The sequence below is a fragment of the Physeter macrocephalus genome, chromosome 10 (assembly GCF_002837175.3).
Source record: "Physeter macrocephalus isolate SW-GA chromosome 10, ASM283717v5, whole genome shotgun sequence".
In the NCBI taxonomy this organism is placed as follows: Eukaryota; Metazoa; Chordata; class Mammalia; order Artiodactyla; family Physeteridae; genus Physeter; species Physeter macrocephalus.
Genome location: NC_041223.1, coordinates 29,021,095 through 29,039,631, shown reverse-complemented (window position 1 = coordinate 29,039,631; position 18,537 = coordinate 29,021,095). Strand labels below are relative to the sequence as shown.

The 18,537-nt window shown below is 43.2% G+C and overlaps 1 protein-coding gene and 1 long non-coding RNA gene across 4 annotated transcripts in view; both read right to left on the bottom strand.

The window, feature by feature from the left end:
- Positions 1–4,516, bottom strand: part of LOC114486950 (uncharacterized) — a 97,929-nt gene extending 93,413 nt beyond the window's left edge. The window contains exons 1-2 of the long non-coding RNA XR_003681430.2: positions 4,470–4,516; positions 4,335–4,370 (exon numbers count right to left, since the gene is read on the bottom strand). This is a non-coding gene — a long non-coding RNA (uncharacterized lncRNA). The remainder of the gene's footprint in view (positions 1–4,334; positions 4,371–4,469) is intronic.
- An 11,013-nt stretch (positions 4,517–15,529) lies between these two features.
- The window catches only part of ALDH8A1 (aldehyde dehydrogenase 8 family member A1), a 21,138-nt gene continuing 18,130 nt past the window's right edge, over positions 15,530–18,537 (bottom strand). For all 3 annotated transcript variants that reach the window (XM_007105985.3, XM_007105987.3, XM_007105986.3), the window contains one exon: positions 15,530–16,755. In XM_007105985.3, coding sequence (XP_007106047.1) covers positions 16,303–16,755 — 453 coding nt within the window. In that variant the 3' untranslated portion in view covers positions 15,530–16,302. The remainder of the gene's footprint in view (positions 16,756–18,537) is intronic.

Here is an 18,537-nt window from a genome sequence, read left to right as displayed (position 1 = left end):
GAGCCTGTGCTCCACAACGGGAGAGGCCACAACAGTGAGAGGCCCGCGTACAGCAAAAAAAAAAAAAAGACGAGTTTTATGGTAATAAGTGGGGTCTGTTCTTTCCTCCAAAAAGGCTGCAGTGAGTACAAATGATCATGGACTGGCCACCATGGAATCAGGGATCACCAGCCCAAAGAGGACACGCCAAGCGCCAGAAAGGCAACACCATCTTGGTTCCCTGGTTTCCTGGATGGCCAAGCATCAAAATTTTCAAAGGTTAATAATATGGATTCCTTGCTCCATTTCTTAACTGAGATGGTAAACTGGACATACATAGGAACTACCCCTTCTACTCCCACCATATAGAACAGGTAGAAATACTGGATAAGACATATATATTCATATATACATACATATACATATATATATAATTTGCTATATAACATATGTATATGCTGTATAATACAGCCAGATTCAAAAGAAAGAAATAAAATCTTGAGGATAAGACGTCTAAGGACAAAGCTGTGAGAAGGTTTGAGCCCAGTAGCCCTCAGGTGTTTTGGGAGGAGCTATGTGTCTCAGAACTGTTGCTCTAGAGTTTTAACCTCAAGCCCCTACTCAGCAGGTGGTTGGAACTGCGTAAAGCCAAGAGTGAAAAAGCCAAGTGCCATCCCTGATGAGTGACCAGAAAATTCTACCCCAAAGTTATAAAGCTGATAGCATTTCTTCCAATCACCTTTGAGGCTGATCAAACCATAACTCTAATAACGGGCCCTCCCTGAAAGTTTTAATCTATGCAGATGACAGAACCAGAAGAATCTTGCAGTGAAACCTGCTTTAATTCTGTATTTTGCATCTCATGTCAGCAAATAAGCAGTTATCACAGAAATAGGCATTGATATCTGAAGCCAAATCTTTGGAATGCCTGGAATCAATCATTCTTTTATTTGCCCAAATCCCGTACCAGACATAGGTCAGATGTATCCAACAGGCACCCGTTACTGGGTTTTATGGATGTTAATTAACAGCTTCATTGTTGGCAGGCCATTTAGAGACACTCAGCTGGAAAGACGGGCTGCCCCACTGAAGCTGTGGATGTATCTGGACTCCCATGGAGGCTGTAAGTCTTAATGGAGTGGCAGCATTGTAGGCTGATTCAGGCCCATGTCGATTCTGCAGCATGCCTATGGACAGCTGTCTCCTGTCCTGTTCTTATTTTGATTCTAACCCTTTCCATCCGCCTGGGAGGGTCACCTTCCAAATACTAACCTAAGGAAGTGGTGGTCGCCACTTACCATCCAGGTCGCTGAAATATGAACTTACAACAGGCTTTTCCATGCCCTCGGGTAGTAATGCCTACATGTGTGTAGAATTTTATAAGTTTACAAAATACTTTCAAAGGATAACCCAGTTCCTCTGAGATAGAACATGGGGTCCTGGTTTCTAACCACAAATGAGAAAAAGAGGTCAAGGAGGTTTGGTGACTTGCTCACTGACGAGCTGGGCTTGGGTCCAGGTTTCTGGTTCACCACGCCAGTGCCCAGGTGGCTTTTCCTTCCAATGACCATGACCTTCTATTATGACACATTGACTTTAGCTATCCCATACTTTTTTTTCTTATTGTGGTAAAATATACATGACATAAAATTTACCACTTTATCCATTTTTAAGCGTACAGTGTAGTGATATTAAGTACATTTGCCTTGTTACGCAAACATCAGTACCATCTACCTCCAGAACTTTTTTCTCATCCTAAACGGAAACTCCATACCCATTAAACAATACCTCCCCAATTCCTGGTAACCACTGTTCTACTTTCTGTCTTTTTTTGTTTGGCCTCGCCATGCGGCATGAGGGATCTTAGTTCCCCCACCAGGGATCATACCTGTGCCCCCTGCAATGGAAGCGTGGAGTCTTAACCCCTGGACCACCAGGGCAGTCCCACCACTGTTCTACTTTCTGTCTCTATGAATTTGATTACTCTAGGTACCTCATATAAGTGAAAGCCTACACTATGTGCCCTTTTGCATCTGGCTTATTTCAATTTGCATCATGTTTTCAAGGTTCATCCATACAGTAGCAATGATCAGAATTTCATCTTTTTTTTTTTTTTTTTTTTTTTTTTTGTGTGTGGTATGCGGGCCTTCCTCTGTTGTGGCCTCTCCCATTGCGGAGCACAGGCTCCGGACGCGCAGGCTCAGCGGCCATGGCTCACGGGCCCAGCCGCTCCGCGGCATGTGGGATCCTCCCATACCGGGGCACGAACCCGGTTCCCCTGCATCGGCAGGCGGACGCGCAACCACTGCGCCACCAGGGAGGCCCCAGAATTTCATCATTTTTAACGCTCAATAATATTGCATTGTATGTATACACCACATTTTGTTTATTTATTTGTCTGTTGAAGGTGCCCTGAACTCTCATCTCCTTCTTTGGGAAATAACACTTCCGTTATTTTTTAAGAAATTAGCTCTGCCCATTGGATAACGTCTGGTGGAAGTATTGATTAGGATGTTCTGGGCTGAAAGCAACCCAAGAAGCTGCTCTCTCCTAGAATTTGAAACCCAAGCAACATGATAAAAAGAATAAAAATGGAACAGGCTTAAAAAACACAGCCATAACCAGGTAAGACCGAGTAGTAGTTTTGTGTACGTAGAGATGTGCCAGTTTTTATTAATTCCCAAGCCTGGTCTTCTAGCCTTCCCTTTGATTATGTGAATTACACCACAGCCAATAGTAGATTCTGTTGCTGGAAACCAAAGAACTCTAACATTCATCAAAACCAAATGAGGGGTACCCCACTTCCACAGCCTCCATTCTAGTTATGGGCATGACCTATGGTCATCTTAAAGAATGTACTCAATGTTTATTTTTATATTATTTATCTACATACATATGGGTGGACAGGATATAGAGTGCAGGGGGTAGGGAGAAGGAAAAATAAAAGTTTGTTGGCATCTATTTGCCCTATAAGTGAACTTGAATTTCCTTAAAGAAACTACTTATCTTCACTTTTGCTTATTTTTAGGTCAAACCTGGGCCTAACGTATAAGGACTTACTTAATTGTCAGTACTCAGAGTCTTTATAACTTCCTCCAATCTGGTCTCCCCAAATTCATTGGGAGTCTTTGAAATGTGTTTACAGAATAACCTACTTTCATAAGGTCTCTACAGTACCCAATACCAACAGTCATGCTCCTGTTTTCACCTACAAAAATAAGTCCCATTTCTCTCAAAATACTCATTCATTCAACAATTAGTAAACACCTGAAATATACCAGGAACGAGTCTAGGTTCTAGGGACCCATTAGCCAACAGGACGGACATGCTCTCTGTCCTCATGAAGTTGTTTTCTAGTGGGAGAGACCCAAGGTAATTAAATAATCAGGAAAACTACGTAAAATTCTAACTCAACTTGGAAGGAGGATGTTGCCCAGCCAGGGATGCAGAAAAGGCTTCCCTGAGAAAGGGTGATTGAAATGAGTTTTAAAAGCTAAGTAGAATAGGTGGGAGTGACTGAAGTGGATGGTGAGAGCCTGAGGGGGGAAGGGTTTGACAGAAGAACAGACAGCACAGGCAACTGTTCTGTGGTTGAAGATGGCCTGGCACCTCTGTCTCATGAAATTTCAAGCCTTCCATTCTTATTTCACCTAATAGTTTTCAAGTGGATTTTCTTTTGTAAGTGCTATAATATACTGTTGAGCTCACAATAGCTCTGTTAGACCGAGAAGGATCAGGTCTGGGCTGGGTCCCAGCTTCTGCAGCTGTTTCTCGCTTCACCTCCTTCCGTCTTCCACACACACCATCCACTTGAACTTCATACACAGGCTCATCAGCCCTGCCAGACTGAGCATCGCCTGGGCTGGGAAACAAGGGATCAAAGGAGCTCCAGGCTCAAGTCAATATGAAGTCTGGTCTAACCCTGACCTTGCGCCTTAGTTCTCATAAGCAAGTCCCTAAGATAAGACTATTTTACCTGTAAGACTAGTGACAGCTCCCCCCTGGGTAACCATCCTGTTGCTGGCATTACTGTCTAGCACTGGGGTTCTGTCTACAACCACGTCTCCTGAGACCAGCCCTGCTTGCCAGAGTTTGCTGCTCTTCCTTCCTGTTGTCATGTCTGCTCTTCTGCTTCCAGCTGTTTGCAGTGACTGCTCCCTGGTGGTCACTGCCTCAATGGTGCTCTCGCTTCCTGCCCCAGCTCTGCTGGGCAGGCCCTCCAGCACCTGCCCCACTTCGTTGGGGACATCCAGTGCTGGGTCCTGGCTCTTTCTAGACTTCCACAACTAACCAGGCCATGTCCCAGCCATACCAGACCCTGGGCTGAACGATGCAGCAAAACCACCGGTTCTTACCTTACTAGTCCAAGCTCTTCTCACTCCGTTCAAGCCCTATAACCAGTAAATAAAACTACGTTAACTGGGATTTGTGAACTCCAATTCAGATGTAAAAAATAATTCATGATCAGAGAGGCATTTTCTTTTCATTACTTGAGGAGCTCCGTCATCCTCGGCGTGTACTTCCTCTGCTGGTCAAGAAACACTCATAATGAAGCCATTTTCAGCCTGATGAAACTCACACTATCTACAGATTGACAGAGACCATGAGCCATAAACCAAGTGGCCAGGATCCATGATGATTAGATCAGGGTATACAAATAGATCTGACGAAATCTCACTCACTTCCCCTCCCACCGGTCCTCCAGGATTCTTGTGGGGAAAGGCTACACGTGGCTGCAGGGGTCACCTAGCTCTCCCACCCCAGGGCTCTCCCACCCCAGGGCCCTCAAGACAGCAGAGAAATGAAAAGCATCAACTCTTCCCAATACAGAGCAGCTCTGTGCAGGGAAACAGCCAGCCCCAAAGGAGCCCATATTTCCCCAGCTACCTTCCATCCCTGTACCAGGAGGGTACTTCAGCGCACATCAGCTCATGCGCCAGGTCAATGCCAAGGACGACTAGCCAGGCTGGACATTTTTTCTGTTCCTGCTCTTTGGCACAATTTGAAGCTAAGACGAGGGTCTCCTCATCTGTCCCCATTCCGTGCCACGGACCAAAACAAAACCACTCAGCCATTTCCTTAAAAACTGCACAGGTTGCAGAGAGGCTACTCTCCAAAACTGCACCAGGAAACATCAGTTGTCATGCAACCTCATATGCTGTCTCAAGAATCTGTAACCTAATACAAATCCCCATAATCTCAACGCTTCATCTTACGTAGCAATACTCAGTGACAGAAATGCGTGTACAGGTTGCAGGGGAGCCCGTGATACAAGCTCTGAGCACAGGCTGTTCCGACCATATCTGAGAAACACCTAAGGGTGGAGAATGTTTGATGAGGCAGATATTAAAAAATAAATAAATAAATAAAATCCAGAGACCGGCACACAAATAAAATTACTCTATAAAACACACCAAAAATAAAAAATGAAAAGAATGAGGTGTTCCACATCCCCACTCCCAGGTGAGGTGCCCACACAGGCATCGCACACCGAGGCAGTTGCTACTGCAGGCCCTCTGTCTGGTTCTACAGAGAAGGTTTAATAATGTTTGTAAAAGGAGCCATCCCAACCTCCTCAGCTTTGGTGAGCTTATGTCACCAGGATTGGAAAACAAACACTTATTATTCTGTTGTTTATGTTGGCTGCCTGGCTTGCAGGATCTCAGTTCCTCAACCAAGGATTGAACCCGGGCCACGGCAGTGAAAGGCCGGAATCCTAACCTCTAGGCCACCAGGGAACTCCCAAATAAATTATGTCCCAACACAGTGAAGCTCTGAAAGCAAATGAAGCTGCGTGCTGTGGTCCCAGGTCTTCCACCACAGTTACAAAATGCAATTCATTACTGTCATTCCCACTGAGGAGGATTTGAGGATGGGGATAACTAGTTCAACTCCGGATTCTATTTTTCCCATTATCTTGAAGTCATTTGCCAGTCCCTTCAGCACTGCCCAGACCTTGGTAAATGAACCCCCTCTGAGCCCACCATGGGTCAGGCAGCCTCTCAGTATTTTCCATCCACCGTAAGGCAGAGAGAGCCAAGTGGGACTCAATGACTGATAAGGTCAAGTAGGATTGAGGCACCGTGTGCCCTTAAATCTGGCCAGGTCCAATATGTACATCATTTCACAGCTCCAACAGAGGGAGGTGGGTATAGAAATATTTGCATTTTAAAATCCCGTGCTAATGTCTTTAAGGTAAACCCTGCTAGAGAAAAATGTAACAGTTTGCAAACTTAGGCTTCAAAAGGATTTGAGAGGTTGTTAAAAGAAAGAAAGTTTTTCTTACAAAACACGCGTTTTTAGGGATGCGATTATTTAATTCAGGAAACCTCCATTCAGTTAAAAAAATCAGGTCAAGAATAAATATCCAAATGGGGGAAATTCCACACCATAAAATAAACATCGAACAGGCCAAGCAAAGTTTAACGGGAGATCAGAAATTCCTGGAGGAAAGGAAATGAGGATGTGAAAAATCATCATGAACCAAATAGCCCCCCAGAAGACAGTGAGTGTCCCCAAATTAAACAGAGACTCCCAGGACCAGAATGCATTGCTTCAGTTAACCTACCTCAGGGGACCTGGCTTCTTTTAAGGAAACTCACACCGAACACAGTTCACGCACAGTTACCTCAGCCTGGGGAAAGGGATGAAAGAGATGTCTGTTTAGAAACACTCCTCTTTTGCAAGAGCCGCTAAATTCACCAATTTCTGAAGAATGCAATCATCCTCTAGAAAAGAGTAACATGTTCACAATAATGTTTTACTAAAACTGTCTCCATGCTCATAAATGCATTTCCTTTTCTAGCATTTCAGTATCCCACCCGTTAATTAAACCCTGTGCTTTTCCAGACTTTCCTGACCATTTCCTATGAGGAAAATACCACCTTGTGATAATTTCCACCTTGCTTTGTATTTTCTTTACTTATATGAGTTTGCATTATTTAATTCTGTTTTTATTCTTTAGTCATCTTTTTTCATTCTCCCTCACTTAAAAGCTCTGTGAAGCAAAAGACTCAGAATCTGGTCTTTTTGTGTTTCATTGTATGACCCTACAAATACAAAGGGCGTTCCAAATATTCTCATTGAATATTGAAAATATAACATACTAAAAGTCAAACCCTTGATGAAATCTCTGTTCTAAGTTATTACTGAAAAGATTCGTTTCAGATACAAAATCTTGAGAAAACTATGAAAAATGTCCACTTCCATTTCACACTCATGACCTGGACTTCCTGTCCACTTTACCATAACAGACTAGTGGTTAGACTTGGTAAAGTCCTTGTGGATTAGTTCAACTCCTTTTTTCATAGACCTTCTTAAAATGATGATTCTACCCACTGGAACTCACCTTTTTCATTTCTGCCCTCGAATAAGCCTGGAACCCAGAAATACAGAATCCGTACCAGCCCTTGCATTTTCTCCTGGTTCATATGCAGCTCTCTGAGTACACAGGGCCTTGAAAACCCTATGTTTAAAAATCCCAATTACTCACAACATCCACATCACTTGCCCTCCAACTGGGCACGTTTTTCTCCCAGAATATTCTCATCCAAGTGTAACATCTGAATATTGTTTCACTTAGACTGTAATGGGCATTGTTTTCTTTAAGAGATGGGAAATATATAAAATAAAGGGGATCAGTATATGCCACCCCAAAGTATACCATTTTGGTATAAGGATTATTTTGAACTGAAAGCAAAATATCTACCAAAAAAACAGGGCATAAATTCCCCTTGTGCAGGTGTCCCCCACCCTCTCCCACACCAGAAAGAGAACAACCTTTATCACCAGAGATGGAGGCATCACCTAGGTGAGTCTGCATAAACAAATCTTACTAAATAACCCTTATCTAGCATTAGTTTCTCCCATATACTTACCTTCCCACAATTTACCATCCCTAGAAGCTCTAACCCTCTTTCCTTCACTTAGTCCCTTCTCCACAATTTACTGCCCTTTGTTAAAATGGTATATAAGCCCTTCCCCCCAGGTATAACTCCTTTTGGGGGGGTGCTTTATTTCTTTCCTCTGGAGCCCCCATACACATAAAATTAAAAATAAACTTGTTATGCCTTTTTTCTTGTTAATCTGTCTTTTGTTAGTTTAATTTACAGGCCCCAGGGACAAACCTAAGAAGACAGAGGAAAAGTTTTTTCTATACTACAGCAATAAGATGAATATTTTTGTTTCTCGGGCATGGATGTAATTCAGAACTTACATATTCCATGATAACGGAACTATCACGGGAATAAAGAGGGGAAAAGGGAAGAAAATGGCTTCAGGGTTTTAGGCACTGAAAGTAGAAGTTGTGAATGACACGTCCAAGCTCTGGCCCCAGGGACTTTTCTGGCCCATGATGTCACCTCCTCATTAAATGGCCAGATCATCCCACTTAGAAGGCTTCATTTTATAAGGTATGAATTCATTGCTTTAGTGAGTTTAATCTGAAACACTTAATACATATCTGATTTTAAATTCCCACAAAAATGTCAGTTCATGCTGCCAATTTGACATGTTTTTATTAGATTGATTTGTTAGTACCTACTCTTTCTCTTAAGTTTTCGAGTACAAGGTGTTTCTTCCTCCTTCAGATCCCAGACATACACTTTGGAGAACATTACAGAAATTCTATGAGTCATTCTAGGAGACCTAAGGCACTGGTGACACAACCACTGCCTTTCAGCCACACAGTGGAACCAAGGCCCTTGAAGAGTGGTTGTCAAGGGGTCACTTTTAATGAACTCTCTGAATACAATGCACTTGAACAAGGCCTGGGCCAGGCCACACCTCCTGAGTGGTCTGACGGCTCTGGCTCCACTCCCCACCACTTGGGCCACCAACCTTTTGCCTAGAACAAGCACCTGGCATCAGACTGTCTGATGGGCCAGGACACCTGGCTTCTGTATTCTTGCTTGTGGGATGAATGCACCTACCCAGAAATAAGTAAAGACTAGCTTAATTATTACGACTTGGTTTCAGTCTCATCGTAAATAGTATGTTAGTTGTCCAGAACACAAGACAGTTCATACAGTCATATAGTGATTTTTATTCTTATTAAATTTAGTACAGGAAACTTGTATTCAGTCTCCACTCTGTCTAAGGCACCAGAGGCTTCCCTGGCAGTCCAGTGGTTAAGACTCCGCGCTTCCACTGCAGGGGTCTGGGAACTAAGATCCCACATGCCCCGTGCCACAGCAAAAAAAAAAAAAAAAAAAAAAAAAAATCCCGGCATGCATCGGATATAAAAAATAATCCCTGCCTTCTGGGAGCTTGCAGTCTGTGGAGAATAGAAGAGTGTTGCAATTCATCTTCAGAGCACTGCGTGGGAAGCATAGAGATGACACTTATGTATGTTTCAAAATATACAAATGATGACACAAGGGAAAACAGGACTGGGCCACCTTCAGATCCTTCAGAGCTTGAAAATTAAATGTTGCTTTCTGTATGGCTGACCTCCAAAGCCATCAAAATAGGATATACAAATCTATCTATTGCTGCCAAGATTTAAATCATTTTTCCAAAAGGGGTTGGTGAAGACAGAAGGAGATTTCTTCTATGATGAAGGAGAGGTGAATGACAGGGAGAGTGTGTTGAACAGTCTGAAGTAATTACAGCATTTATTTAGGTTTCTGGAGCTATCTGGGTTCTTGTGATAGATAGCAAAGCGAAATGAACAGTCAAAAGGCAGAAATAGCAAAGCTCATGTTATCATGCCACGGGATGTCATATTCTTTCTATAAACAATACAGTGCAAAGGTTTACGGAGAGTGAGAGGTCTGGCCTGGAGCAATGTTTTCAGTACTCATCATTTTTGACAGTTACAAGAAATCAAGGGAAGGGATTTTCTTGTCTAATTACTTCTAACCTTAAAGTTCAGGGAGTCAGTCTTTCTCAAGATTAGGATGCACTAAGAACATCCTGAGGAAAGGGTGCAGTACATTCCTTGTGACCACTGTCCAGGAACTGTGAACTCTCTCCCTTTATTTAGGCTAACAGAGGAAGGGCAGGAGAGGAGAGGAGAGGGCGGTCACAGCTCGGAGCAAGTGCTTCATAAGCGCTTTATGTCACTGCCACAGGGAACAGGGCAATATCCATCCTGATGATGGAACACAGTCTGACCACAGACCACTAACTCAGCCCAAGTCCCAGCCAGGGGCCATGGAATCCCAGGGAGTTATAAATAACCCCTTGGAACTGCTTTCTGGTGATTTATTACTACTTAGTAGGAGAGTGCATTTCACCCAAGATACCTGAACTGAATGCAAAAAGGACTCCAGAAGCAGGTATTCTGCTCAACTTTAAATATCAGAGCAATAGTTCAAAAATCCCCCTGAAGAGATAAATATGCTGATCTTCAAGTTTTTACCCATCTTGATGATTCTTACACGCTCTGATTTCTCAAGGATGTTGTATAAAAATCAGATTTCTCCTATTTAGAAATTTGTGCGCCCCTGCTGCTTATTTCCCAGAGGGAGACCTTGTGATCTGATATGTGGACCCCTTGATGAGATGCTGCATGCTACAGAGAGAGCGTTCGATGCCTGTGCGGGAAGCCGCTTCCACACTGGCAAAGGGCACCTGGTGAGCTCGTGCCGTCACAGAAGTCACTCCCCAGCCGCACCCCTGCAGCTCATCTGCCCCTGACAGGGGCACCAGCCAGTGCTTAGAGTCCAGAAAGGGGCTCCTACCCTCCTTCACCATTCATTATTTCTGAGATTGAAACATTCAAATGAAGTACTTCCCCCCACCCCCCATATCTTATCCTCAGTGGAGATAGAGGCCAGCTGCTTACTATCTATGGGAGGAATACCAAAATATTTACCAGAATTTGCAATTATTTCCATTGTCCTCAGAATACCTCGACCTCTTTGATACTTGTGTACTTCTGTACGTCCAGTTCCAATGAGAGGCTCTATTTGCTGTAAGATCTTCGGCAAGTCAGTTAATCCCTTTGCGCCCCAGCTGTCCATCTGGGTGTGGGGGAGAGAGCTGTACAGGGTGATCTCAAGATCCCTGGAGACTCTACCTGGTTATGATTCAGTGATTCCACCAGTCCTTACTATTCCAAGGAGTATTTTTCAAAGTTTTGTTAGAAACTGTTGAGTCATACTGGAATGGCAATTATCTGAGATTGGAGTATAATGATATCTCCTGAAATAGACTGGACTAAGGAATGTGGATGAGAAATGCAAGGAGGTGTGGGATGCAAAAGCTTAATCAGAGCATGGAGAGGGCATATCCTGGGCCAACAGACAAGATTAGGCAAATTCCAGACGCTTGATGAATGGCCGGCTGCAATCAGAAATAGGACTCTTCCCAGAAGAGCTACCTAGCATTTGATTGGCAGAAGCCTCAGAGTAGTGGCGCCAATGGTCTGCCCAGGCCCTGGGTGAGTCAGTACTGACTGCAGCGCTGACAAGTGTGGCAACAGAGACTGACAACGTGAACGCTTGGGACTGTTAGACTCATGAACACCAGGACATACTCCAGAAGGCTTGCTTTAGATACGCATGAGCAAAATGTCTTCCTAAAAGTACACCTGGAAACGCTCATCTGCAAAGCCTGAAGTGAGGGGCTCATCACTGGGACAGCTTGGGGTGGATCTACCCACTGTTAATGGCGGTGACAGGAAGCTGCAAGCAGCTCCAAGAAAAGGACACCAGAAATTGCCAGGAGCTAAGCAAATCCAAAGCAAAGAAGGACCACAGGTTTTGAAGACTTCTTTTAAAAGTCTGGGCTCGGGCTTAGGGGAATATCCATTACAGACGGCCAGAAGGGCCTCTCACCCTCCCTGCGTGGGCAGGAGGGAAAGAACAGGTGAGGTGGGAGGAGGGGTCTCCTGGGTCTGCCTCTCTAGAACCTCCTTCTGGGCAGACCTGCAGCACTCAGGGTGCTGGAGGACATCTTCCAAGGTTAATTTAGGTACAAAGACTGAAAACCAGTAACAGGTATTCAGATATTCAAAATATATAAATATTAATTGCAGCATCAAGTAATATGTAAGGCCCATAAAGATGGGAATGTGATTTTATGCTATCAAAAATATCCACCCCCCCAAAAAAAATGAAGGAAAAATGGATTCTTTTTACTTACACGCCTTCGACTTTTCCAAGTCATGTCACCTTTCAGTTTGCTTTCTCTTATCATGGTATCTGAATACTTTTTATTTCCTTTATTCTAATGGATAGAACAGGCATACATGTACCTTCTTAAATATCTAAGATCTTGCAGATTATTAAACATGTTCTTCAATCACTACTTCCTGTCTTCCTTCTTCTATCTAATTTGGGCCAATTGCCTTCTAGGCCTGATTAACAGCTGGTAACTGGAAACATCTTTTCATTTTATTCCTCGGACAGTTCTGTTCGTTGGATTCAGTTTTCCTTTTCCTGCACTACATCCCCAAGTCATTCCAGGAAGAGTCCATAGGACAAACTTTCTGAGTCATTGGATATCTTATTGTGTCTTAATTCTTGAGTAACAGTTTGCTGGCTATAATTGCTGGCAGAAGTTCAAAATAATTTTCCCTGAGAATTTTGAAGTCTTGTTCCACTGTCTTCTAACATCAATATTATTAATCTTCTGGGTTTTTTTGTTTTTTTGTAGGTATCCTGGTAATTCTCTCTGAGAGCTTTGTACTAAGAATTTCAAAATTTCAATAGTTCTTGGCACATGGTGGATATTTTCCACCTGAAAATCTTTTTTTAGGTCAGGAAAGTTATCTTTTCTAATTTATCTGATTATTCATTTTTGTTCTCTGATCTTGGATTAGTTACATAGGAATAGATTTCTAGATCTAGCCTCCATCCCAACTTTTGGATACTTTTCCTTTTCTGTCATTCTCTACATTCTGAGCTATTTTCTCAACTTTATCTTCCAGATTACTGATTTAGTTTTCAGCCATACCAATGGTTCAATTCTCCTGATTTTTAAAATGTATTTGGGGAATTTTTAATTTGTCATGGCTTCTTTCATGTTCCCTGCCTGCTCCTTTTTCATAGTAGCCTCTTCTTTTGTGGGAACCCACTATTGCCTCAAACCTCTCTGAAGATGCTAGTTCACTTTTTCTTGTCTTCTTTCTTTTATCTGTTTCTCCTGTGGTCAGTCGCTCTTTCACACTTCTTGACATTTCTCTTTTACCAAATATTTGATGATCCTTGATTGGTCAATAATATTTTTTTAATAAGAAAGCATGTTGGTTGGTTATTATAGGTAGTTGGCAAAGTTATTCTTTGCAGTTGGGAAAAGCAGTTTACCCATAAGACCCATCACTGAGTGGGGGACTAACTGTACAGTTCCATGTGTGAGAGGGTCAGAGACAGGCTTCTTTTTAGGGTATTCGGACAGTTCAGCTTGTATCCTCATAACTATCGAAGTGAGGCGGACTTTATCACAGATGGTGACACTCTTCGGTGGATCTCTCCCTTAGGTGGAGTTGCCTTTCCTTCCGCCTCCTCTGAGTTGCATGCGAAGGGCCCGAGTTATCTCCCGCTTTGTGCCAACAGCCATACAGGAGGCCTTCCCCAGGAAGCTCTTCTACTCTGGTTTTTGAGCACTTCCTTTGTCTCTAGGAGGGGCAGATGCTGCAGCCAGCTGCTCCCGGGACCTGGGGAGTGGGGAGACACCTGCACCCGTGTTTCACAAAGTGTCTTCTAAGTCCTTCCACGCTGAAAGTGTAATCAGGTCCCACCCCAGACCGACTGAATCTGAGTCTGCATTTTAACAAGAGTCCTCAGTGAATCAGAAGCACATCAAAATGGGAGAAGTGCTGCTCCGCAAGGTCCTTGTTCCTGCCCCTTCAGCTTGTGCTCTCCATCCCTGATGTCTGAGCCCAGGCCCTCGGAGGCTGGAGTGGCTCCACCTCTGCTCAGCACGCCCCTGGGCACGCTCCAACTTGTCTTTCACATCAGCCACTCTCCCTTTGGTATATAAGTATTTCCTACTTAGGAAATAGTATAGTAAACACCCAAGTGCCCATCATCCAGCTTAGAAATAAAATGTTACAAATATAGTTGAAACCCTTGTGACCATCTCTCCTGATTCTCTTTACTTCAGTTCTGAGCACAGCCCCATGGCCACAGAGGTACCACTCTGGTGAGACTCTGTAGTGGGGTAGACACAGACCCAAATGGCACCCTTAGCTGATGTGGGGCCTGAGACAGTATGAGATGGCCAGGGACGGGTAAGGTCTTAGGACTAAACTCACCCACTTGGTTGGGATAGAACAGATGAGGAAAAAAATCTAACTGGGGCGCTAAGACACTGCAGCCAATGGTTTGAACAACTGAGAACTAAGGCAGTGGTGAGTTGAGGGAGAACAGCATTTGGTCAAGTCTGCATCCATGAGACTGACACGTGAGCCCAGAGGAGCTTCTAGAGACCCAAAGAGACACAGATACAGGGAAATGGCATCCAGAATGTGTCAGTAGGAAGCAGGCCCCTCCACAAGGTGGGATCCAGAGGCCAGGCAAGAAGTGACAAGAGCAGGGCTGACTCCAAATCCTAGAGAGAACAGTCTCCTGGACAGAAAACCAGTGTGTGGTGGGAGATGGGTATTCAGGCACTAGGAGCTAAGAGGTTCAGTTGCCAGAATTTGGAATCAAAATAGGGCTTAGGTCTTAGAAATAAGGATGAGCTTGGATCAGACCAACTACAAGAGTGAAGATGCAAATTCTTAGACACTGGAGCTACTGAATTTCTTCCTGCTGACACTCAGAAATGGTCCTAGACTTATCTGATCAAGGTCAAGGAACCTCAGCTGGGGAACAGGGAAAGCAAGGAAAGGAGAGGGGGGAGGAGGCAGAAGCTAAGAACCAGGTATGCTCTGACACCATCACTTGACCTCAAAGGGACTTATATTTTTCAGCATTTGTAAACAAGCCAACATATGCCAAGTTCTACACAAAAGTATAAAGATTATTCTGCACACCCTGACCCAAACCCCCAATCGCCACGCAACAAATACCCCAGTGCCCCAGGAAAACCTCGTTCCATCCCGTAACTCATTCTGAGCACCTTCTATGTGCCAGGCACTGGGCTGTGAACCGAGACTTCAGAGGGGAATAACACCTGCCTTGAACTTCAGCAACTCCTGTCCCATCAGGAAATGAGACATGCAAACAGATCGTTTCAGTCAGCGTAGAAAGGGCTGTACTGGAGGAATTCCTGGCTTCATGGATTGGGTTGCATGGCTGAGTGGAATGAGGTAGGAGAAAAGGGGTGGGGGTCAGGAGAGGCAAAGAAGGAGGGAGACACAGAGGGGACACCCAACACGATGTGTTCCATGAACCATAAGGACTTCGCTGCTTCTGAAGCCCAACCCAAGGTAAGCGCGAAATGGCCAGAGATCATAGGGTATGGTGTCTGAGAGCCCTGGGTTCAAAGCCTTCCTCTGCCCCACATCATTTGTGTGACCTTGAACATGCTACTTAATCTCTGTAAACCTCAGATTTCTCCTCTGATTATTGGGGGATTCAGGAAACAAGTGCTAGATATACCATTATTACTTAGTAAAAAGTCCATGTTCTTAACAGGATGAGGCTAAGGATGAATAAAACACAATTCATAAACAAGGTGTATGCCATACTGCTTACTAAAATTGCTTAACATTTATTGCTTCCTTTAGCGTTAGTAAATTTTAAGTCTCCTGAGATACATACACTAAGAATTGGAATTGATTAGACTCCATAGTAGGAATGGATCTAACTCTCTTTGTTCTAAGTTTCCTCCAAAAGTAGTAGTTATTTTATTCTTCTTTGTCCTTATACAGATATATTGAGTGAGACCTACCATATATGCCTGCTCTGACAAACCCCACGTAAAGTACATCATCAACATTCACGGGCCCCTTGCATAATGAGGTACAGTCAATTACCAGTGAGCCATGCCCCTGTCTGATGGATGGGGAGACAATCTCTATAATCTCCCCAAAGGTAGAAATTATGGTGATTTGTTTCTCTTGGCTTTGTAGATTTTTTTTTTTACCATATACTTGCAAATGAAAAAAATAAATCTGGTTATCTGTGAATTTCCAAGAATTTTATCAAAATGATGAAAAAATACTATGAAGACACAAGTTAAGAGGAGTCTGATCATTGTCTGGCTTCCTTTTTGTGCCTTCCTATTCTTCAACTCTTCATTGAAAAGAGATAGCATCTCTTCACCAGAGGGTAAAAATACTAAGTACAGAGGATAAGCTATAGAGATAACCTTCTGCTGAGTCAAGACGTGGCTGAAATTTATGCCAGGAATTCCATTCACCACACTGGACGACTGATTCTCTCTGCAGCCAGGCATCAACTGTAACAGCTTCTCCAATGGACAAAGTCAGTGTTTAATGGTGATGGTTTTGATTTCAGTGAAGAATTCATAAGAGTCCTTGGCTCCTTCTCTACCCACACCAGAACTCTTCATCCCCCCGAAAGGCAGGTTCAGCTCTCTGATGAGCCAGCAGTTGGTCCAGACCAAGCCTGACTGTAACTTCTTGGCCACCCGGTGGACACGCCCCACGTTGCCTGACCACACCGTGGCGGCCAGTCCATATTTAACGCTGTTGGCTCTTTGAATCACTTCCTCCTCACTATCAAAGGGGACGACACACGTCACTGGACCAAATATCTCTTCCTTCATGCAGCAGGACTCGTCCTTAATGTCTGTTATCACCGTGGGAAGCATGAAGTACCCTGCTTGATTCCTGGGGGGGAGGTTTAACTTATCTACTCCCTCACCACACAGAATTTGGGCCCCTTCCATGCGAGCTTTCTTGATGTAACTTCTGACCTGGAGAGGTAAAAAACATAGTAACAACTTATCGTTTGTCTTCACATAAAGCAGAGAAAATTCAATATTTTTGAAGCATCAAGATGTATAAGGTCATTCCCCCCCAAAATCTAAGGTTGATTATATTTTCACTCAGCTGCTAAGTAAGCCTGAGTGCAGAAGTGCTCTAACTATTATCTGGGTATTCAGCCCTCATAGGTAAGAGGAGAAGAGTTTTTAATTTAATGTCTAAGTGTTAGGCATGCAGATAAATGCTTTTCTCACATTCTCAGGTAATTCTCTCAAAACTATTAACTACGTATTATTATCTCCTATTTGCTGATTATATAATTGAGCCTCAGAAAGGGTAGAGGGTTCAAACGGATAATAAAGAGTAAAGCTAGAACCTACACTCAGGTATATTCAGTAGTTAAATACACAGACTAATATTTTCTCACTTTTGGGGAGACTAGGTCCACTGCAGAAAATGGGAAGTTGAATGGTGTATAAGACTTAATTAAAAGCCAGGGTGCCCTTCAATAGCTGAGCTTCCAGAACGAATAATTTCTAATGTCTCATCTCAGTACTGATTATATTGTGAAAATATATCTAGGTAATAGAGTAAAGCTCACAATAATGGGAAATAAGTTATGTAATAAGTTGACCCAGTGACTCGGAGATAATGACAGATGTTTTTTAATATTGGTTATAGAAATGACTCATTATAATAATGGTATATCTATTTATATTTGAACATGTTGAAGTCACAATGATACACTCTTCTACCCTTGAGGGGCGTTATAAGCATAGGAGAAGTAGAAAAGTAATCCCCAAAATTAAAAGTCTAAAGTACATCAAAGGCAGAGTAAAGTTTGGAATGATATTGTGGAATCCTACGGATTATCATTTATCTATCTGAGCATTCTGCCCCAATATTAGATTAGCACTCCATTGTAGAACTAAATTCATTGTAGAGCTATATGTTTGCCATGTAAAAATAAAAAGATAATGTTGTCTCATTATTAATTTTGCTTCAGTTTATAGAACACTTAATAAGCCATGAAGTCAAAGACGTTTGAAAAATAGAGCATTTGGTAGAGCTTTATATTCTCCACTATTCCTCCTCCCCAACATGAACAATGATCTGAAAGCTTTCCCAGAAAAGCTCTCGTTGAGTTTGCGGGTTGAGTCCACAATAGATCTGGACTTTTCCTTCCCCGACTCTCTTGCTCTTTTGAAGCAACCCGGTCACATTAATTAAAAGATGCCAGAGGCAGCATCCTGTGTGAACAAGGCGAGTGCAGGTGAGTGTCCAGACGCCCCTGCTGGATGCAGAACCAGAACTTTTATCAGTGATTCAAACAGTGCAAGGAGCACTCTGGTTTTAGATGATTATGTCTAAACAAAATTACATGATTCTCTCTTTGAAGCTCTTGGGATAATAAAATACCAAGAGAAGTGTCAGTTTTCAAATTGTTAACTTATCAAATTATTTAACATATAAGTTACACACTAAACTGAATTTCTTTCTAGAGAAAGTATCACTGGATGACACAATGATATCTACATTTGCAGCTCAGGAAAACAATTTTGTAACTGTTAATGTGCTATAAAATGCAATGAAATATTCTTATAAAACCTTTTCTTGGGCTTCCCTGGTGGCGCAGTGGTTGAGAGTCCGCCTGCCGATGCAGGGGACATGGGTTCGTGCCCCGGTCCGGGAGGATCCCACGTGCCGCAGAGCGGCTGGGCCCGTGAGCCATGGCCGCTGAGCCTGCGCGTCCGGAGCCTGTGCTCCGCAAC